We start from the raw sequence: 22497 nt of genomic DNA on the forward strand, positions 1-22497 counted from the left end.
CGCTTGTCCGTTCGGAAATCGTATTTCTTGCGCGCACTTCGTGCGGGTGTTTCGCTACCTACTTATCGAGGCACACTAGTTCCCTCCCCCTCACCCTCCAAACGTCACCATTTTGCCAACAAGGCATAGTCGACCGATCGTTTAACAGTGCTGCGCTAACGTTGACAGGCAGGCCGGTGAACGCCTTCTAACGGTGCGAAGCGACGATTAAGAAAGATCTTGCTGATATCTTGCTGATCTCTCTTGCTCTTACTGATCCCGTCACTTCGAGCCGTTAAAAGGCGCTGACGAGCCGGCCAGTCTAGTGTTCCTGTATTTGGGAGCATATACAGGAACACTAGGCCAGTCAACGCTGGCGCGGTACTGTTAGAGATTCGGTTGAATGTACATACGTTTACGACCGTAACTAAGAAAAAGAAAACAAAGTTGACGTCTAAATTCGAGAAAAACATGATGTTTCTACGCTGCTACGTTTAAAACAAAGGTAAGGTTACTCAGTACAAAAGCTGTGTAGGCTGCCGTCTCCCAGGTTATTATATACGTGTCTGTTCTCGTAACTTTGAACCGGGAGGCACTTACATATTTAAAGATTAAAACTAACGGCATGAATACTTCGCGCACATATTCTATGCGTACTTTACTTGGTTTTTTTTTTTGCTTTTTAGCGTGTGCGACCGGGCGGCTTTGTGTATTTCGGGAAGAACTTCGCCCTCTTATTATATTCTTTTTTCTAATAGATTACGCCCTCGACTAAAGCGTCGTTCTTATGGCCCTCGCCGCATCTATATGTATACGTTTACATTTTACCTGCGCAGTCTTGTCACAGGTGCCGCCTGCGTTTGCCTCTCGCTCAGGCTTGCTGGCCACCTTGAAGGGTTTCACTTAGGACGCGGAACAAAGTCAACGATAAACACGAGTCAAGAATAAATATTCCGTTTCTCTCTAAGTGCCGTTTTCATTTATTTGTTTTTCTGGTATCTCTCCTTTTTTTTTTTAAGATCGCAGCTTCTATGTGTACGCGCCCCCCGCCTTCCTGCGTTCTCTGTGCCCTAGCGAGCTTCTGACTCGAAGCGAAATGAAAGAGGCAGTGACTACCCCCAAAAAATGGGAAGGACAAGTGCACAAACTCTGTCTTCTTTTTGGTGCATGGGTATTCTTAGCTTTATTTTCTATTCCTCTATCTCTCTTTTCAAAATTTAGCTGCTCGCTTTATGCGCAGTGCTTTAGTGTCCTTGCAGTCAGTGCCTTACGTGCTTCGTCCCGCCTAAACCCTAAAAAACCCAAGTAATGCAGAAGAAAACAAACGATGTCGGTTCGAAATGACGACAGAGACAGGTCGACAGCCGGGGGAAGTGGTATGGAGTTGGGCTCGGCTCTTTTCTTTTTTAAAAATTATTTTACCTCGACGCGCTCGCTTCTACAACGATTCCCCCCCCCCCCCCTTTCTTTGATCGCTGCGCCGAGTACCGTTCTTTACGTCGTTTTAGCGCCGCCTTTGCTCCTTTCTTCTTTTTTGGCGCCTTCAGTATTACTCACCCTGTTAGACATCCCGTCTGCTGTAGTTTTAGGAATCGTAACTCACCTGTCAAGTAGCGAGCGCGTACTACACATTTATAGTTCGCATATATGTGTATTTGTAGGTTTATTCCCCACTTTCAAGCTTTCTTTGAGCGCGTTGAAGTTGCCTGTCATTTCCCTTGAGAATTTTTCTCCTCTCCCTCTCTCTCAGCACGTTTTAGTGCTTGCACACGTTGCAGTGTATTAGCGCTCCATTCAACGCGCTGCTCCTTCCCCACTTTCCGTTTATTTGATCTTCGTTTTTCTTGTTTCCTCGCACTTTTCTCGAATAAAACGTCGCACTTTATCGCGCTTACTTCTTTTCTCTTCTTCAGTCATCAAACGTGGGTCTTTTTTTTTTTGCCACCTTTGCCCCTCCCCACTATCAGTCGGTCCCTAAGAAACAGCTCCCCCAATTTCGTGTCAGAATTTTTCTGCGCCCGCTATTCATGTTGTGCGCTTCCCTCTCCGAGTATTCTAACTAAATTTTCTGCAGCCAGTTGTTTAGCTTGCGCTTGCCACCCCCTCCCTATCCCCGGAACTTACTCGTTCTTCCGCGATAGAACATTTGTTCCTATAGCCCTACGACGTTTCATACTGCCGCTTCCTGCAAACCTTCTTTCTCGCCATAGCGTCCGTTCGTCGGAGAAAGAATAGGGAACGTCGCTCTTCTTCCTTCCCTCAGTGGGGAAAGAAGGAACCCCATTTTCTCCATCCTTGGGACGCATGCCCTAGAAGTTACATTTTTGTCTAGGTGCGTTTCCACTGGCCCCTTACACATCTTTTGTAACGTTTCATCGTTTCTCTCAGGTCCGTTCTTTTGGAACGAGCCATTAGGATTTCTTCCTTTATTTCTTCGCAGCGAGGACGGCGTTCCCGTCTTGCGGGCCCCAGTAGCTCTGGCGGCAGAGCGCGCCACTGCTTTCCTTTCGTGTTCCATCTTGTGTAGCAACAAGTGGACGAATGCCTTTCTCGCTAGCTCTCTTCTATTTCTTTGTTCCTTCCTACTTCTTTGCCCTCTTTCTGTCTCGTCCCGAAGGAGAGCCCGGGAAAAAAGCGCACAAACTTTTTTTCTGCCCCGACAGGCACGGTCGGGATGAGACGGGTACGGGAGGAGGGAGTGGGGACGCTGGGGTGGGAGGGCTTGGGCACTCGGGTACTCACTCGCCAGTCTGCGCCGGAGCTCGCCAGCCAAGCCGAGCAGACGTAGCGGCAGCAGCGTCCAAAGGGGAAAGAGTACATAATCGCGGCGCAGGACACAGCGTAGGCCTCTCGTATGTGACTTGTCTGTTTCCCCTTTTTTTCCCTTATCTCCCTCTCGTGGTTATGTTTTTTTGTTCGTGGTGTTGACTCCTCCATGTAGAAGAAGAGAAGCGTTGTTCAGACCGAAAGGAGGAGGGAAGCGTGGGTGGTAGTAAGCAGAACAGGAGGCGGACGTTGAAAAAAAAAGGCAAAAAAAGTTGGTCTGGGGACGAGCGGGCAGAGTCGTGAGGGGAGCAGAAAGGCAGGGAAAATATCACGTGATTCGCCGCTACGCCCGTTGTCACGGGCAACAAGGAAAGGAGGGGGGTGCAGGAACTGGGCTCCGCGCTCGCCTTTTCTACTTTTAGTTATTACTTCCTTTTGTTTTCCCCCTCACTCCTTTCTCTCAGGTTTTCCTCCTTTTTCTTTCTCTCTCTCGTCTTCTCTTTCCTACTTCCTGCCTATTTTGGTGTTTGGTCGCGCTTGTAGCAGACTCCACGCGTTGCTTCGCGATCGTTGTGTCCTCGGGCGCGCTTGGTGACAGGCTGGAACTAACGGTGAAAGGGAGAGCGGTGGTGACTAAACGGAGAAGAGAGCGTAAAAGGAGAAAGCCGGTGGCAGAAGGCACGAGAGGAGAAAGGGGACGATGGGGAAGTGGAAAACAAGCTGTGCCCATTTTTCGGGCGTTCTTATGGACGTCGTTCCATTGGGCTCACCCTTCCTTTTCGGGCTCTTCTTCCCCCTGGTTTTCCTTGTTATATCGTTTCCTCCATTCCTTTCTCCGGGTGATCTATTGCTGTTTGTTTACGTAGTTGAGCGTCCCCTGCCTCCCTCCCTCCCCACCCTTGCCTCCAGCCGGTGCCGCGACGAAGCGAGAAACATGGTGGTGGTGCGGTCTTCTCGAGCGAACACGCGATGAATCTTGACGCGAGAAGGCGGATTCCGAAGCGAATATCTTCTTACGCAGAGTGTGTTTCTCGGTTGTTGACTCTTGTGTGTCGTTTTTCAAACCCGTCCCTTTTTATTCGAAGTCGGAAAGGAATGCCAGTTGGCCCCAGCTTGTGTTTTACAATGTTTTCTGGTGGGTGCCTTGTAACCCGCTTTCCAAGACGAAGTTGCCAGGTTGCAGTGCAATATCGTAGTACCACCCCGAACAAAAATTTTGAGGGCGTTTGAGCTTCGCCTTTAAGAGTGGAACGCCATAGCGTTCAAAGACCCCTTGCTGCTTTTCATGCTTCCCTGCAACTGCAGCTTATGTAACCGTAACGTTTACCGGGAAACGCTGGCTGCGAAAGCTATGCACGAAGGCGAGCTTTCTGGTAGAAACGCGGCCTCTTGCGTGGGTCGATCTCCTGTTATTGTTTCGCACTTTTAATATTCCACTCCGAGAAGAGCTAACATAAAGGACATGCGTTGTTGGTGTTTTTTCCATTACATCTGTTTGTGGGCTGCCGTTCGCAAAATTCCGAGGAATAAATTTGTAAAGAATGAAAGAGAAGGTATGAGCAACCTTGGTGGTAGAGAAGTGGTTGGGTATGCGTGGTTCAGAATTTGGTTTGAAATTCTTTTTCCCGACGCTGGGCGCCGATGCCGGATTTTCTGTGACATGGGCTCCTTAACGCTGTCGCGTTAAAATGGTAGGTGTGAGGCATTGGTTTTTTTGGTAACACCGATCAATTGCTATAGGCGTTTCTGTTGTCGTCGTTATTGCGCTTCGTCGAAGGAATAATAACTTTTGCGACGCGATGGCAAGTCGCTAAACTAACGTAGAGTACTCATAGGTTTATTTAGTACTCGGGTGCGTTAAACATTAAAGTATTGGTTTCAGTAAGAGTTAACACGGGTTCGCTGTTGCGTTCGCTTCTTCTCCTCGGCGTTTTCAAGCCTGCGTTCTGCATTTACATTGTCATTCCACCCAGTAAATATAAGCCTTGTAGCTAAACTTATCTAACCGTGCAGTGCCAAAACGGTGATTTAGCATTGATCTTGCCATAGTGTCAGATCAGACGTCATGAATGTCACACTACTTCAACAGTACCTGCCGAGGTGACTTAGTGGCTATGGTGTGGCGCTGCTAAGCACGAGGTTGCGGGATCGAATCCTGGCCGCGGCGGCCGCATTTCAATGGAGGCGGAATGCAAAAAGGCCCGTGTTCCGTGCATTAATTGAGGGCACGGTAAAGATCCCCTGGTGGTCAAAATTAATCCGGAGTTCCCCACTACGGCGTGCCTCATAATCAAAGCCTGGTTCTGGCACGCAAAAACCCAAAATCCAATTCCATCCACCTCAACAGTTTGGTACGGTAGGTAAAGACGATCCAGCAACATTTCAGTAAAAAAGAAAGGAAAGACCCAGACCAAGTGCTTTTTTGCGAAAAACTGAGAGTGAGCGCGCACTTGAAGGCAAGGCAAATGCTCCCAACCTCATAAGCAGTCATATAAAGCTCTCTCTCTCTCTCTCTCTATCTATCTATCTATCTATCTATCTATCTCTCTCTCTATATATATATATATCTCTCTCTCTATCTCTATCTCTCTCTCTCTCTCTCACACACACACACACACGCAAAAGAGGCGCGCTCAAACTGCAGCACCGCAGCGTCACAGCTGCCAACCAATTGTTACAAACGCAAGTAATCCTAAACAAGGGGTGTTCACTTGCCGTTCATTCACTGCGATCTTACTGAGATGCCTAGGACGTTGATTATATGACGTGGTAACGTGATCCCACGCTACCTACCCTCGTCGGTGTACGAAGCTTGCGTGGTAATATTTAAAGGCTCCACCTCGACTCGTTGTTCCTCCTCCTTCACCACTAACACCCCCACCCCTCGACTCAACCGAGTAGAGGGCAGCGCTGCGACTTGACGCCGAGAAAGGCAGATACATTTTAGGCACAAGAAAATAAACACGAAGAAGGCGGGGAAGCTGGCTCCTCCTGGAGACGACTACTCCATTCACTTTTACAAAGCAGTGCACTGGAGCTCGGTAAAACATGCAGGAAAAGGAACCTCAGTGGGCAAAGAAGGCCAACAATCGTTTACCTCTGGAGAAGCCATTGAGCCCTCGCAGCGCTCCTCACTTATTGCCTCACTAAATTCGAGAGTTTGGCGCTTTCGAAGTCTTGCCAGACGACTGCGCTCAACGCAATAAGAAGAAAATCAACCAGGGGTGTTATTAAACGCCGTTTTGTCATGGCGTTGCCTTTGGATCTGCGTAGCCGAGGAGGGACGTCCAGTCTACTCAAGGGGCGCTCACGGATAACGGGTACGAAAAGGGGTCGCGAAGGTTTAGAAACGCAGGATGTCGCGGAAGCGGGTCGGATGCCATGATGGGCTCAGGACAATAGTGCATGTCCTGTTGGAAAACGCCTGAGGAGTCTTCTGTTCAGCGAAATGTTTGCATTCGATGTTGTCGATGTGATTGAATTCCTCTTCATCTTCTTGTTGTTGTAGTTGTCGTTGTTGTTGATGGTGATGTGAATCTCTCTCTCTCTCGCTATATATATATATATATATATATATATATATATATATATATATATATATATATATATATATATATATATATATACGCGTTTGTGTGCGTGCGCGCTTGTGCGCGCTCCTCCTTTTCTTTGTGATGGATGACTCTTCCTCGTACTGCGCTACGCTGCTGGGGCTATACACATACAACGACGCTATTTGTATGCTCGTGTCATGTGCTTGCGTCTCTAAATGCATGCGGATAATTCTTTCTTAGTTTTCTTTTTTTGCCATTATTCTCGCCCCAGTAGTGGCGCATCTGAGACGTTGACATTGACGGCCCTAAAAGCAGCCTGCCTTCCGATTTTTTTTTCCTCCGTTAAGAAAAAATATAACTAATGATGATGATCACGCTGATGTTTATGACGACGATGATGATGATTGCGCAGGACTCAACGCTGGGCAGCGACGAGCTGAGCGACGATGAGGCGACGCCCAACTACGACGACGACGACGGAGAGGCGAGTCCCGACGCGGGCGTGGTAGACTCCAAGGATACGTCGGTCGCGGCAGGAGGAGCAGACGCGCACATGGCGGACGCCGCCTCGGCGACGTCGCCCCGATCGGAGGACCTGGGCTCGGCGAAAGGCGGGTCGCCCTCCTCGGCGGCCAGCCGGCGTCCCTACCCGGAGGCCAGTCGCGGCGCCGACGAGGCCATGGACACGCAGCAGCCCCTGAACATGACCGCCAAGCCGGCGACGTCGCTGCCGGGCGGGTCCGGCGGGTTCGCCGGCAGCGGAACGTCGACGGCGGGCGAGCACGGCTTCGCTGACCGAGGACAGGTAATAGACCACCCGCCAAGCGTGGTTCTGTTTGCGGTAGAAAGTATATGCAAGCGCACTTGCCAGGCGCCAGCTTCTGGTGGTGAAAGAGAACGCGGGACAGCGGTTCTACGTGCGCGACACGCAGCCTGCCCTTGTGGAACACGACGTGCGGTGCTCAAAAATGCAGCTTAAAAGAAAGATTGAAATTGACGGTGGTCAACCAGATTCGTGCGACAGTAATGCGTTAGCATCAGTTTGCCCCGTGGAAGGCGAGCGACGTCCATCGTTACCTTTAATTATACACTACGCAGCCGCTAACGCGACTATCGGAGCGTTCGACACGTGTCCGGACTTAGCCGGTAGTGAAGTGTGCTTTGCTGGCGGCCGAGAGCTGACTGCGCGGGCTGTGCTCGCCGCCTCCGTCAAGTGCCTCCAGCCGTTCCGGGAGATTTCTGCCAGCCTCTCTGTGGATTTGCGTTTGACGTTCTTTGTTTCGGTGTTGCTTATTACGCGTATATCGGTCGCATACTTGCTCCATGGTCGCATACTTACATACTTACGTCACAGTACTCACACTCCCCCTAGAGTTTAACCAATAGATCTAACCAGTACTGTCCTACTGTCCCCAGTACGAAATTCTCAGGATATGTGCCGGTAATTTGTCCCTTGAATTTTGATACTCGTCCTCCAATGGGTTCCGCTCATAACGAGAAATCCACTTTACCGGTTTGTGCACGATGTCTGTCGATGGCTTATCACACCAGTTCTAGGGACGCTTTCGCTTTCAAACTCCTTGTCCCCTCCCCCTCTTTCCTTTTGCAGGCAGCCAACCAAAACTACTGTTTAATCCTCGTGCTTACTCTTTCTCTCTTTCTCTGAAGCACCAGAATCACACCGTACCGTTTGGCTGTACACAGTATCGCTATGTTCAGCGGCGAAAATTTAAAAAAAAGATAGATTATCAGGGCATGATATCAGGAACTGCGCGCCCGAATGGCGTCGTTGATGACGTCAGTACGGCATCTCCGATTTAGTTGCGGTTTCGTGCTGTCACGTTTTCATCGCGTCCCGCCGTCCTATGCAGAGTCCTCCGGCTGCCGAACCGGATGACCTGTCGGCCGGCACCAAGGACGAGGACGAGGAGGACGACGACGATGAGCAGGACAAGCTCGACATCAGCTCCTATGACCCCGAGCGCCTCAAGGCTTTCAACGTGAGTGCCTGCTACGGAACAAGATTCGTTCGTTCGTTCGCCCCCCATGGTAACAGGCGACGCGAAATTGACAAGGACACGGGATCAGCGAAACACGGGTGAAGTAACCTCGACTCAGTTTAATGCGAAAAGCCACCTACATACACGAATACTTACACGAATGCAAACACGGGCGAAGGTAACTCGACTCAGTTTAATGCGAAAAGCCACCACATGCACGAATGCATTTGCGAATGCTCTTTAATGTACTTGTAAGGAATTCTGAATAAATAAATAAACTCGTGCTAAACTGACACGGTATAGTACGATTTTGTACCTCTACAATTCCATCTCCAATGATGGCGCGGAGCTCCAACTATACTTATAGGGCGAAATCCTGCCGAAATCATGCACTATATTGAAAGCAGTAAAGAAGTAATGCGTTCCAGTTAGCCCTAACTAGTGCTCATTTGATTTGTCCGCGATAGTGCCTTTCGCGAGCCTCCACATTGTTGCACTTTTGCTTCCGTGGTTCTCTTAAAGCCTCTTTCCTGGTAACAAACACCACTTATAACAAACTACATCTTCTGTAACAGTAACTTTATTAGATATTGAAGATTTCTACAGCATTAAAATATAGATTGCGGCACCTCGTTCCTGCCTATATTTCGCGGGGCAGGTTTCATGCTCATGTTGCCAGCTGTCGGAAAAGCTCGCCAACCAGGTGCCATGACCTCTCCCTCCCTCCCCCCATTTTTGTGATGCGCAGATGTTCGTGCGTCTGTTCGTGGACGAGAACCTGGACCGCATGGTACCCATCTCCCGGCAGCCCAAGGAGAAGATCCAGGCCATCATCGACTCTTGCAGCCGGCAGTTTCCAGAGTTCGCCGAGCGCGCCCGCAAGCGCATTCGCACCTACCTCAAGTCCTGCCGCCGAACCAAGCGCACCCGCGACCTCAATGGGTGGGACGTGAGTGTACGCGCTTCTTTTATTTTTTTCGTTTTTCGAAGTATCTTGCGTCGGCAAGTTGATAAAATAGTGCATTTACTAACGTAATGAATGAATGAAGTAATGAATACCGTAAAGAGCCCAGTAACCGCAGCCCTTGCGAAGGTTTCGCGAATCGGTTGGGAAGCGTGTGCTAGAGGAAAGAAACATCAATGGTTTCTTTCCCTTCTCGCTATACTGATTTCTTTCTCGAAAGCTTTTTTCTTTACGTAACAAACTAGCTGTAGACTAGTGTATGCATGGGCTGATAACAGCGGCAAGGACAAAAACCTAGAGGCTGTTATAAAAGTGCGACTGAAATACAGGTCCTTCTAGCGCCAGGGTGCCGCTAACGTACTCTGTCTTGCTCATTAATCGCCGCACGGGCGAACATTAACGATCTTGTGCTAGTAACACGAATGCGCTGTGCTCCTTGCCGAAGTCTCTGTGTTTTTTCCGGTTAAGTACTGTGGCGCTATCTATTCGTGCACGCGGCGAATGATCGTCGTTACGTCAACAATTTAGGTGCACACGTTTTCAGGCAAGATGACACGAACCAGTGCGAAAATCCCGGTAGAACCCACCTCACGATGACCGTCAGTGGCAATGCGATTAGCATTGAAGCAGCGCAATGACGCAACGTATTGCCACCGCCGAAACGCGCCTTGCGTGGGGCCTGTGCTGCAGCCGGGTTCTTCTCCCGCGCTTGCCTCTGGACACGCTGCCCACTCTAGCGGCGCCGCCGCGAAGTCTGCGCGTGGTTCTTTGTTTGACCTCCGAGACTGCAGCACCAATGGCGCGATAGTGGGTATGGGCTGTGTGTGCAACCGGCCCCCACTCTTGCGCTTCCCTAATAAGGACGCTAGAAAAAGACGTTTCAAGGCAGTGCCATTCTTTCATGCAGCCGCCCTCCCCATCACCGTGCTCTCTTGTTGTTGTCAGCGCGTGATTGGGTTAGTGCGGTCACGTGGAACTTTGACGTGATCGCCACGATCACTAGCGTCCCCAAAGGTACCAAAGTTTTTTTTTTTTTTTTTTCACGCAGCCTGGCTTACGCCAACATACACATGAATGAGAATTTACTGCACGGAATAGTTTTGAAGCGAGTACTGATATTTAATTTAGTGCGATACATATTAGAAGCTATTCGTTTCGGCGCGCATGATGAAGGTCTTTAACCTTTGGAGGCGCTAGCGGCCCTGCAGGTAGCAAGAGGATTAGAGTAGGAGGGAAGCGGGGGTAAAGGGAATGGCGGTACCTCGAAACTTTTCTAGGGACCTTATTCTTTTGTGGATACGCTGCGCCACCTAGCGGTAGCGCCGCGATGCCCGCACGTGGTCTCCGAAATCCGTGGCCCGCCGTTGTGTGCGAACGCATATGCCCTGAAAGGTATTACGTGTGAGCCGTGTATTGCAAGGCGAGCTCCCTCTCGCCTTTCCCTCTGGACACTCAGCGACACTCAGCGGTGTTGCCGAGAAGTACGCTCGAGGCCTCCGAGATGAGTGGCGCGCTGGTGCGTGCGAAGCTGAGAATTTTTCTTTTGGTGGCCACATGTCGAATGGCACAACCCCAGTGACCCAAGTAGGCGTGAAATAGGTTCAATAAATAGCGGCACATACCGAGTGCAATCGTGGGAGAAAGAGAGGGGAATATAGGAAGGCAGGGATGTTAACCAGTCAAGAGTCTGGTTGGCTACCCTATGCTGGGGGAAGGGAGAAGGGGGAAAGAGAGAAGGGAGAGAGAAGGTGCAGAGACGTGTACGGACAGTACTTGAATTAAAGCCGCTCGCGCAAACCACAAGTTCTGAGAAAGCACATAAGTGCATTCACTGCCTTCTGAGCCAATGATCGGTGGGGACGGTGTTCTAGTACTGTCTGTTCACTCAGAGGACGATCATCTAATTTATTCAATGTGTTGGACAAAGATTGTCTTTGTGCTTGAAATTGAGGACAATAGCACAATAAGGGGTCAATGTTTTCCTCTCATCCGCAAACAGTGCAGTCGTGGGGTATCTCACTAAAGATTCGGGCTGCTGTGCTTGAAGTAAACATGTGATGTGGGCTCGAATCCGGCATATGCACGGGGAAACTTGAAATGTCCTATTTTTTTATTTTTTATTTTATTCAAGAGGTAGGGAAAGACTGGTCGCTGAGCAACAACTATGCGAAGTAGCCCAAGAATGCTACTTGCATTCTTGCGACACTGTTACACTGTTACTTGCGACACTGTTACAACGTTGCATGTATAAATGAAGTGACTCCCAAGGTGGTTTTGGAAATTAAGTTTTTCAAACGGTAACGATATTGTGTCCTGTGACAAGGGCAGGTTCACAATCGACGAAGAATCAAGCGCTACGGTGCTAGAAGTAAGCAGGACTTGGTCACGAGAAGAGCACACCAGCGTCACTGTTGAACCTGGGCACACTTCGGCGCCTATTACACGCATTGCATCAGTTGTCGATGCGTTTAGGCATTAGGACAATGAAGGCAGAAAAAAGAAAGAAAAGGAAAAAAGGAGCGTACGAATGATTGTTCCCACAGTGTGGTCATAGCATGACATTCGCTATTCCATCCGCCATTGAATTTGCGAAGAGATGGTTTTATAACATAGCCCTCCGTGGAAGCTCATGTGCCGTTTTCTTTTTCCCCCGCCTTTGGTAAAGCTTGATGGACTATGGCGCTGGTCCTATGGTTGGCCACTTGCTCCACGATTAGGTGCGCTCTATTGCGCGTGAATATCTGCATATTGTTGAGACGAAATGAATGGTCGGTGAAAATGAACCCTTTTTAGAGATTATAAGCAATCGCTACAGGAAATTGGATGCCCTTTCTGCGTAACGTGAAGAACCGTAGAATCAGCCGTAAATTCCTGTCCGTTTGTTGGCGCCCTTCGGTTTAGTGAACGCAGGTGAATTGTTTGAAGCACTAATAGTTTGGAGATGGTTTGGCTATCGATAAGTGGTGTGTTTAAGTTACTGAGTGCGCCGTGTTAAGCCTTCGCGGGCCACTGGTACGGTAACGTTCTGACTGGGCAGCATTTTATCGACTCGCCCAATTCTATTTCCTAATTTATACTGTTATCGTTGTTGTTTAGAGCGCAACAGTAAGTGCTTCATTTTCCTATTGATCTCATTATTTGCATTACAAGGTTAAGTATTGTACACGCACTCCACCCGTTTTTGTTTCTTTCTGTTTGGCAACACAGGCAAGGAAGGGGTTCTGTATAGCTCGAATCACATTAATATCCGGCCTTGCATTCTTGTAACTTCATGGACGATATCATGTTCAGCGGTGGCTAAGAAGCCCGTAGATGCACGTAGTGATGACGCGACGACAGTAATAACGAATAGCGTCAGGCCCCAGACAGTTGTGTAGCGATGACGAGCTCGAATAGTCGAGACAGTTCACGCTTGGCAAGAAGACGAGCCTTGTGACTGTTCGTTTCCCTTCTCTAATTTTTCCGCCGCGTATAGGGTCGCACGGCAGTTCCTCACCTCACGTCCCCGCTTGCCGAGCAGATCCTGGCGTCAGCGTGCGAGAACGAAACCAACAACGCCAAGAGGATGAGGCTCGGTCTCCAGCCGTTACCGGTAGGTTTTCTTTTTCCTGAAAGCAAACTGATATACGTAGTGCATCATGACATCTGAGGGCTATTCTCCGTGCGCCAGGTTCTTCGAGCGGGATGTACGTGAGGTCGCTGTTATTCATAAGTATATTCAACATCTATCCGTTAGTCATTGCCTCTTCATCGCGTTGACGTAAAAGCTTTCCTTGCTAGTTTTCTTGTCACTTCTTTGGCTGACCTTCCTTCTGTCGCCAACAGAATCGACCTTCGTCGCCTTATCTTTTTCTTCTCGATGTAGCTCTCGAGTCATCTGCCAGTACTGCCGCAATTATCTCCACTGAACGCCAATGGCTTTGATTCTTGCGACCGTTCCTCTTGTGTAGTCGTTCTGAACCTTTCTTTGTCGGCCCACAAATCCAAGTGCGTAGGCTGCTTACTTTGGTATTCTGGTGAGTCCAGAGCCTTAGTTAAAGAGAAATGATTTACTTCACGGGAAGGGGGGGGGGGGCATGAAACGATTTTCTAATTATTTATGGTAAAAGCGTATTTTCTTACAATAAGTCAATAATAAATGTAACCGAAATTGGTGGCACAGGTGAGGTGCTTCAACTTGTTGATGGCGACGAAAGATTTCATGCGAAGGGATGCCAGTACTAAATTAGGCTAGCGACGCAGTAGACTTGTGCAACAGTAAGGACGTAACAAGGTAGCGGACGGAATTTCTGCTAGTTCCTCGAAGGCACGATAGACTCGTGAGAATATGCTATGCTTCATAGCCATATATACACCATTTTCATACCTTCCGTCATCTAATTATGAGCCTGATTACTTCCGCCTATGATATCTAAATTGAGAGCGCTCGTGCTGGTGGCAGCAATGCTTGATACCTCTGTATGCGTGTTCTATAGTCCGGCCTACCTCTATAACAAGCAGCTAAGTATAGCCTACAGATTGATGCTCGACAGAGAACTTGCGGCGACGTTCCACATGCTGTTCTTTCTTGTTCCAGATGGAACTGGACATCCCGGGCCGTTCCACGGCTCCCGGCTACCACGTGACCGTCGGCGTGGGCGGATCCGGCGGTGCCGGTGCTGTGTTGACGGGCGTGCCGGCGTCTCTGTCGGCCAACAGCAGCGCCACCTCAATGACCAACAACGTGAGCAGCCAGCTCATCAGCCGGTTGACGGCGCCTATCGTCACGAGCAACGCTTCGACGAACGGTCTCCTCGCCACGAGCTCCCCAGTGGCCCTGTCTTCGGTCACCGCCGGGTCCACCCTGACCGCGAGCAGCGCCGTCAACACGTCCGGCGTCGACGTGACCGCCGTCTGCCCCTTCCACATGCACCACCACCATCCGCAGCAATTCCACCAGCACTTCACGACGGCCTCGGCGAACCCTTCCGTTTCGTCGAACGGCATCCTCAACTCTCCCGGCACGGTGACGTCGTCGTCTTCGTCGTCCTCGCCGGTGAACAGCTTCATGAACGGGATCACCGGAGCGGCGAGCCCGCACACCCCTCACACCCACCACCACCACAAGTGCTTCAACAACGTCTCGGCCACCAACGGCGTCGGGCTGACGGCGGCGGTGACGGCGGCGACCGCCGTCGCCAACGGTCACCACTACCACGTGCACCACAGGCACGCCGGCAGCCTGGGAGGCACCAGCGTCTCGTCTTCGTCGTGCAACAACAGCAACAACGGCCCGACCGACCTGAGCGTCAAGAAGTGCGTCGGCAACGGCGTGGACAGGCCGGCCATGGCGTTGAAGTATTCGCTCAACCCGACCGAGGTGAACGCCGTGAAGCAGCTCATCGCGGGCTACCGGGAGTCGGCGGCCTTCCTGCTGCGATCCGCCGACGAACTGGAACAGCTGCTTCTCCAGCAGAACTAGAACGCGGGGCCAGAGCAACGAGACACGCGACATCGCCACAGAGATACCACCAAACTGCCGGCGGTTGCCAGGACGACATCTTTGTGTACAAACGACCCGACGGAGGCGTTTTTTGCCAGGCTGTTTCGGGGACGTTACTCGACTCGTCTTCGCCAACTCGCAGTTTGCGAACAGCTGCCGTGGGACGCAGGTCCCCGACGTTGGGGACGGTTTGGCAGTCGATAAGAGGATCGGTGGTGCGGTCTGTTTTAGGTTACCGAGCGCGCCGTGTTAAGTGTAAGGGCCACTATAGTTACCGCGGTGCTCAGGTACGGTGACGTTCCCACTGCGTAGCGTTTCACCGACTCGACAGTTTTATTTGCTGACTATTCTCCGCTATCGTCGCTGTTGTTTAGGACGCAACGACCGGTTAGTCGTTTTATTGTTGTTGTCATTGTTTGATTTATTGGGTGCAGTATTGCGGATACATTCCAGCCGTTGTCTTTCTTTAATTCTGCGTTTAGAAGTTATTGAGCTCCCCGTGCTGCAGTGTGGGCCAAGTTTGGAGCCTGCATTTTCACATTTGTTAACTTGTTTCACTAAGCGTTTAAATGTACGAGGCGTACCTTGTACCTTGATTGCTTTGTTCCGTTTTAGTTTCTGTGGCATTAAGGCATGGATACGTTGCGGTGATATCGACCAAGCAGTGCAGGGAATTTGCTCTAGTACTGAACGCCATCCGAGTTAGAGCGCGGTTCAAGCCCAGGGCCCGGCGTGGGTTCATATCATTTAATCGCCTCCCGAGACCATAGCAACACAGCGCACCGTCTTGAAGAGCTATTGTGATGCCATCAGCTCGGCTGACAACATGTACAGATAACCCTGCGACCAGGCTTTGTAAAGAAAATTGTAAGCACTGCCTTCATTGTCCATATCCAGAGATAACGTGTGTCGGCATCAACGTCACTGACAGCTAGACGGCGCTGGGGCCGCAGCTTTGTACTCGTAGCAGTCTTATAACAACGCATCAGGGTGGTATAGGATTTGACGAGATAGAAGCAAGTCATATCTCACTCAGCATATCTTGAGGCATCTAGTCAAAACGATCCTCTCTTGTATACTCTGTACAGTTCGAGGTGTCTTTACCGCCCTCCTATTTTGTCAACATATCTATCGGCGAGCTCGAGTGAGTTTGGAAGCTGGACGGAAGGTTGGAGGCCGGATCCGCTGCGGTGTGCTGCTACTGTGGCTCTCACATTTGTTCATACTCTCTGGTCGATAGCGGCTCCAGTACTGACGGTCGACGCAAAGTTTGATACGAAGTTAGCTGAAGGTATACATTCAGATATGGGTGTCGGTTGGCGAATGAAGTGCTGGAAGATTTTTTTATAATGCACCGATACTCTTATTCCGATAGGCTACCGCGTGGACCTGGTACTCTTATGGGACCGCTGCGCAAGCGTCAGCAGCCAACCGTGTAGTTTCCCAGTTTATTCATTCGTGCTTTTTACTGGGCACCTTACCAGAATCCCTTTAACAGGTCTGTATGAAACGAAATTTTGAAAACTTTCCCAGGAAAGGTATACTGTCTGTAATGTTTGCTATCGACCATTACATTTAACGGTGCTTCGCTGGAAGCGTAGGAGTCGTGGAGACCGCTTGCTTCGAAAAACATCGAGCCCCAAAGCGTAATCACGTTACATGCGCACAGCGTTTGTGTGACTGAATGAGTGAGAGAAGACGAAGCAGGGTTTGCGATTCGCTGCGATACCAGCATTGGCACGGGCCACTAAAGCGTTCGCAGACGATCTCGGTATTTCCCCAACATCCCCCATTGCACCAGGTTCCTCTAGCAGCCAACTTCCTGTACAGCTTCTTTACTCTCACGACGGCTCTCCCGTGTAATGTTTACGAGAAACTTCCACCTTTATAGCGAAAGCATGTGTTAAGCAGAAAGAGGAGCCTTATTAGAGACAGCACTGTCAGAAGATTCGCATGTGCGCGTCCGGTGAGCTGTGACGTCTTATCGCCGCGGCATCGTGTCTATCACGAGCATTGCATTTCACGTGCAGCGGTACATTCCGCCGCCTCGTCCTTCAAGCGTGTGAAGCGACGAGAGCTCGTTTTCTGTTTGAAATGCACGCGAACCTTTCTTTTGGGGAGGGGGTGTGATATCCTAATTTCGAAAGGCCCGACGCCGGATCATATCTGTTCACTGTAATTGGTGTCGTGATGATGGACAGCTGTGCATGCACTTGTACTTTGAACTACCACTCGTGGCACTCACACTGTATGTGACCCTCGAGTGCTGTTGATCGGCCCCAGTGTGAGTTTTGATTGATATCTGGCTTCAGGTGTACTCGTGGGGCGGGCGAGGCCCCACCGATTTGCAGCACTGGGGTGATCTACACTCAAGCGAGTGGAAACGATTTTTTCATTCCTTCTTTGTTGATAGTCATATCACAACGCGGCAGACGCCGAACATGTTCGTTTAAACATTCCCTTTTAAGCTGTCTGGAGAACAGATGCCTATTTACTGGTGTTTTAACGTTTATCATATCACGTATGTTTTCAGTGGGATTTTTTTTTATCAAGGTTGTGTTCAAGCACCAGGTCAGTGCTGCTTGGCTATTTTGGTGCCTCTTGTCACTTGGATGTCATTTTTTTTATTGGTGGATACAATTGAACCTAGTCACTTCGTTTTGTATTCCATTTACTCACAGACATTCCATAAAGCAGCGCGTTAGTTGCTGACTGAAAGTACAAAGCCAATGATCTCTGGTTAGGAGGTTTCATAAAAAGTACGAAAAATTTTCTTCGGATAATATTGTCGTTTTCTTGAGCAAGTGCATTAGGCGTATTTGATAGTGGACTTAGTCTCTCTGGAGCGGAACACCGATACACTGATACGTATCGTTTCATAATACACCAAAACGCTTAAGAAACACGATTACGACTTACGGGGAAGAATTGGCTCTTGCTGTGTATATGTAACGCTTAAAATATAAGTTGCATTTAGCGGTGAGTTGCTATTACACGCGCTGCCCTCCGCTTAAGAGACGCACATTTCAGGCTTGCTGTAAGCGATATGAAAGGTTTCATGGAAGCTGCATTTTCTTCCTATTGATAATTTGAAACCGACGGTCGAGCGTTTCTGGTAGCTTTCCGTCTCAAAGAACCTATTACAATTGCAGTTTAGTCTGCTCAAAATGATCAAGAAGTATGTTTCATCAGCACACTTCTGACTAACTTCAGTGGCTGAGTTTTTATTGGGAATGCGTGGAAACCAGATGCAAGGCACTTGTTTTCTTTAATGCATGTATGGAACAGCCTGAATCGATGTCGGCGATTGACAAGCACAGCCTTTGCTACAAAGGCGCCGAGCAGTTCCAGTTGTCTTGCAAGCTCTTCTAAAAGCTCGGACAGCAATGTCAAAACTCTCAGTAGCTTTCGGTTTCCTCAGGGTTACCTTATCTGCTCTTCTAAGTCATATCAAACAGATGAAGCGTATGATGATGTCATAGTGCGCCATCTATCATATCAAATGGCCCTTTGTAACGCTTGGTAGGCGGGCCCTAGTTTTGGAGCAGTCCTCAGGTTCATTGCTTCACATATCACACTCCAAGTTATTTACCGACAAAACAACTGTTTGCTCATGAGCTTTAACTTTTTGGTGCGGAACCTAGTCGATGGCGTGAGCCTAGTCAAATCTACCAAAGAATGCGGGAAGAAAATGGGGGAATAAAGCATATCATATTACCCGAGTTAAGCGACCTCGCAACTCTCAGTGGCGTTAGTTAAAGACACAACGGAACGAGCAGCACTCCACTGGTATCTTTCAGTGCCACGTGACATGACGTCATGGAACGTCTCTCTCAGAATGACGTCAGGTTGAATGATTTCCTTCAGTTCCTAAGAGATAATTTCAGCGATTGCTTACTTTCATCTTCTCATTTTCTTGTTTTTCAAAGCATGGTGCCCGAGATCCGCGCACTGTCCGATCTTCGAGGCTATGTTCAAAGCTTGGAGTTTCCTGCTAAACTTTACTACAGGTAACCCTTGCGCTGCGATTGTTCAGCTGCCATAGGAATGATGGGCGGGGTTATTTGATAACGGTTCGGAAATCGAACCACTCGCTTGCCGTCTCACGATTGGTCAGAATCGCGTTTTCGATGACGAAAGCTCGATTCTCGCCAGTCGCGCGAGGGCACGGGAACGTTTCGCTTTCCGAACGCTTATGAGATCACGCCCCCAGTCGTACACGCGGATCTGGCCGATCTTCGTATCTCTAGCTTCAGACTTTCTCTTGGCGTAAGTTATTACACTTTATCTTTCTAAACATTCAAGCACGGACAGTTATCTAAACGCTACGAAATGTTTATAACTAATCATTTAATTGAAGATGACCAATTTTATCGCTGCATTGCTGCTTGAAGCTATAAATGCGCTCTTTAGCGAAATGAATGTACTGCCCGTCATTCCCATGTAAAATGAATCGCAGTCGCTGCTTCCGTTGAAGCGTCAGAGGTTCCTGTCGTAATTTTTCTATCAAACTCTATGCTTCAAAGGGAATCCGTGACTTTGTAACGCGTGGAGATTACTCCGGACCCAATCCTGGTGCTCGGGCTTTTTTTTTTTTGTTTTTTAAACACGGAAAGCGAGGCATTGTGATGTGTGTATGTGTGCGTGTGTGTGCGTGTTCAAGTGGCGGGGCCGGTAGTGTGCAATTGTCGCCAGCAGGACCAATTATTATCGCTCCGAGAGCGCTTCTATCCGAGCTTCCTGCTCCGCCGCGCTCCCTGTGACATGAAGAAGCATTTAGCAATTCTGTATTTTGTCTCGGCAGTTCGCCTTGACCACGCCGTCATATCTTTATTTTTCGTTCTGCTTGTCATTCGCTTACGCTATGCGCCGGCTGCAAGTCTTTTTTTAGTAACTGTCGCGAAATTCACACGCTCGAAAAAGAAATGAAAAATAAAAACGAGTGTTGAGGGTTTCTGCAGATCCCCTAGACGCACCTTTATCTTATGTTCATATGTAGACACTGTGTTAAGCCTACTGTAGCGGGGGGTACAGACCTGAATGTAATATTTTAAGTTCCTTCTGCATTGCCTCATAGTAGAATTATTCGACATTGTGACCTGTTTCTCAGTGCAAAAAAATCTTATGTCCCGTGCAAACGAATCTGCGCACCAAGACTAAACAATCTGTGATCGCTCGTGGTGAAGCCTTTAAAAACGAAAAGCAAAGCGCTGCTGTGTGTCAACAACACGACGTGTCAGATTTTACTGGAGAATAAACGCGTGGTAAGATTTACAATGTTGTTCTAATATTTCGCGCACATATTGTACCAAAAGCAACAGTGGTGCAGAATTCCTACGGAGCACATTTAGCACGAAACATGCGACCCGTAGAAGGGCTCCCTAAATTTATACAAGGTTCAATCTGACAATGAAACCAATTGTGCATTCCGGTAAGCACGGTGATTGCCAAATTTTAAAGCTTCATAAAGCCGGCAGGTTTACTGTAGCAGCTTCAGTACGTGGTACAAAGTTGTGACCACGTGGGCAGCTTTGCGTAGTTTTGAAAGTAAACTGGCTGTGTTCTAACGTTCGCCAGTTTATAAGCGCGTTTGCTGGAAAGAAAGGAAAACTTCACTTAAAGCCGCTTATGCGGCGTCTATAAGGTACAATAATACTTCGACCACGCAGTCACCGGCTGCTTATACTACGTACACTGCATTTATTGTGGCCGTGCTCTTTGTGAAATGCAAAAATTGGTGTCGATCGTGCAAGTATAGTGGCTCATTACCAACCTCATTCCTATTTTTCTTGTTTATCCGGAATCTCTAGTCTTGTGAGGCTATAATGCACAACCTCGGGGCCCACATACTGCAGTGCTTATGTTATTGTTCTCTGCAGTTTCTTAGAACCCAACACATTTCTTCCCCTTCTTCTGCTCGCTGGTGTTTTCTAGTCGGTGCAATGATAACTGTTGTTTACGTCTAGGAGGTTACTAAAGTTGCAACGTCGTATGCCACGACTTCTTTCAAGGGACAAACTTTCGTTATGCCCCGCAACACGAATTAATAAATTAATAAAGGGAAAATTAGACATCCACCAAATCGCAGCAGTTGCTACAAAGGAAACCCATACGAAACCCAACCAGCTATTACGCCAAAATTTAGAGATGTTCAGTCTGTCCGTAAACGCGTTACAGTTTATAGAATGCCGGAACATCAGTGACGCAGACGGGCACAGAAATCCTAGTGGCGCCGCGCTTTGGAGCTGGCGTCAGCTAGAGCACGCAGAACTATAGTTCCTCCTATCTGCCGTTGCAAAGGCATCGCCAGCAACAATAATTAGCTTGTAGCCATTTTTTTTTATTTTTTATTTTCCTTTCTGGCATAAAAACGACGGAACATAAAAATAGTTATAACTTGTTAGGGTTCAAGAAAGCGTCACAGGATGGCGTTGCTGTCCCCATTGACGAAACCTTGGTAGGACATTAGGCAGTATAATAGCAAGAGCTTGGTGGCGCAAGCCACCACCCCGTTCCAAAGGGGACGCTCATAACATCCATCCATCCACGTCTTTGTTGATCCGGCAGAGCATAAACGGCAATGTATTTACGACAGACGAACTACTAACAAGCCAAACAAGTGCGCCGGAAGTGAAAATTTCGGTAACCGACATTTTGGTTACACCGGAAGGGCGGTCGGCGTAAAAAAAAAAATGCGATCCATTAAAATAGCCTATCTGCTGTCTTTTTCAATGCAACAGCATTAAAAACTTGCAGCCGTGTGCTCATGCGCGTGGTTACGTCCGGCTTTTCAGAAAGCGCTCCGTGGGGCGCTTGCACTGACGGCTGTGATAAGTTTGATTTCGTTGAGCGTTACCACGCACGCGTGCACGTCGTCGCTGTGTGGACACAGCCTCGTCGTGCTTAACTTATTGTGCTTCGTTGTTTTACCCTGCCACGAGTCGGTATGTTGCTCGTTCCTATGTAATGTTTGTTCATTTCACCTGACGCGAATTGATTACCTGATGCCGAGTGAAAGAAATGTTTTGAACTTTTGTTTTGCTCCTTGAGTTCTAACATATCATGAATCAGTGTCAAAACGAGTCAAGTGGACGATATATGTAAATACACAGAGGTATATTATGGACCCGGTGTGTTCTTGAAATACATTTTTTATGCTCTGTCTCACTCTGCCGGATTCACTGCTTATATTTAATTTTTTTCTCATTCTCGTACAACAATTCTCCCTACCCTGTGCATTTCACGAGGGGCGACGTATGGTGGCAAACAAACAACAAAAATCTGAATTTTAATTCTTGAAAATGCAGTTTGAAAACAAGACAAGGACGAAAGGTGAGAGAACGATCGGTGCTGTCTATCGACTGAAATGTTCGTCTTATTACACAAAGGAGGCTATATATACAGCAAGGTCCAGCGACAACTTCATTACATATAAGAAGACATCAGTGTAAAGGAAGCAGAAAGAAGCACACAAAGCTAAAGAAAAATTTAAAAATAAAATACAAGTTTCCTCAGGAAAAACACAACACGCGCACGATTGTCGATCATTTATCTAGCTTCAAGGCAAGCCAAGGCAAATCTTTATACGTATTTCAGGGGCCCTTATATAGTCCTAATTGGATGGTTTTACTCGTTCTACAGTAACTTGTCGAGATTTCGGGATAAAACAAACAAGAATGAGTGAGTGACAGTCAAGTAGCCCTTGGGATAGAACTCGACGCCGCTTTATGCAACCTGTAAGTACTTACAGCT

The 22497-nt window shown here is 48.5% G+C and overlaps 1 protein-coding gene across 4 annotated transcripts in view; it reads left to right on the top strand.

Annotated features, from left to right (window-relative positions):
• Positions 1-21909, top strand: part of LOC126527364 (nucleolar protein 4-like) — a 139917-nt gene extending 118008 nt beyond the window's left edge. The window contains exons 5-9 of one of the 4 annotated variants that reach the window (XM_050175167.3): positions 6712-7104; positions 8171-8299; positions 9048-9254; positions 12739-12855; positions 13840-21909. In XM_050175167.3, coding sequence (XP_050031124.1) covers positions 6712-7104; positions 8171-8299; positions 9048-9254; positions 12739-12855; positions 13840-14724 — 1731 coding nt within the window. In that variant the 3' untranslated portion in view covers positions 14725-21909. The remainder of the gene's footprint in view (positions 1-6711; positions 7105-8170; positions 8300-9047; positions 9255-12738; positions 12856-13839) is intronic. The other 3 variants (XM_050175168.3, XM_055068692.2, XM_050175169.3) reach the window with 3 other exon arrangements.
• The last annotated feature ends 588 nt before the right edge of the window (positions 21910-22497 follow it).

The sequence above is a fragment of the Dermacentor andersoni genome, chromosome 9 (genome assembly GCF_023375885.2).
Source record: "Dermacentor andersoni chromosome 9, qqDerAnde1_hic_scaffold, whole genome shotgun sequence".
Taxonomy (NCBI): domain Eukaryota; kingdom Metazoa; phylum Arthropoda; class Arachnida; order Ixodida; family Ixodidae; genus Dermacentor; species Dermacentor andersoni.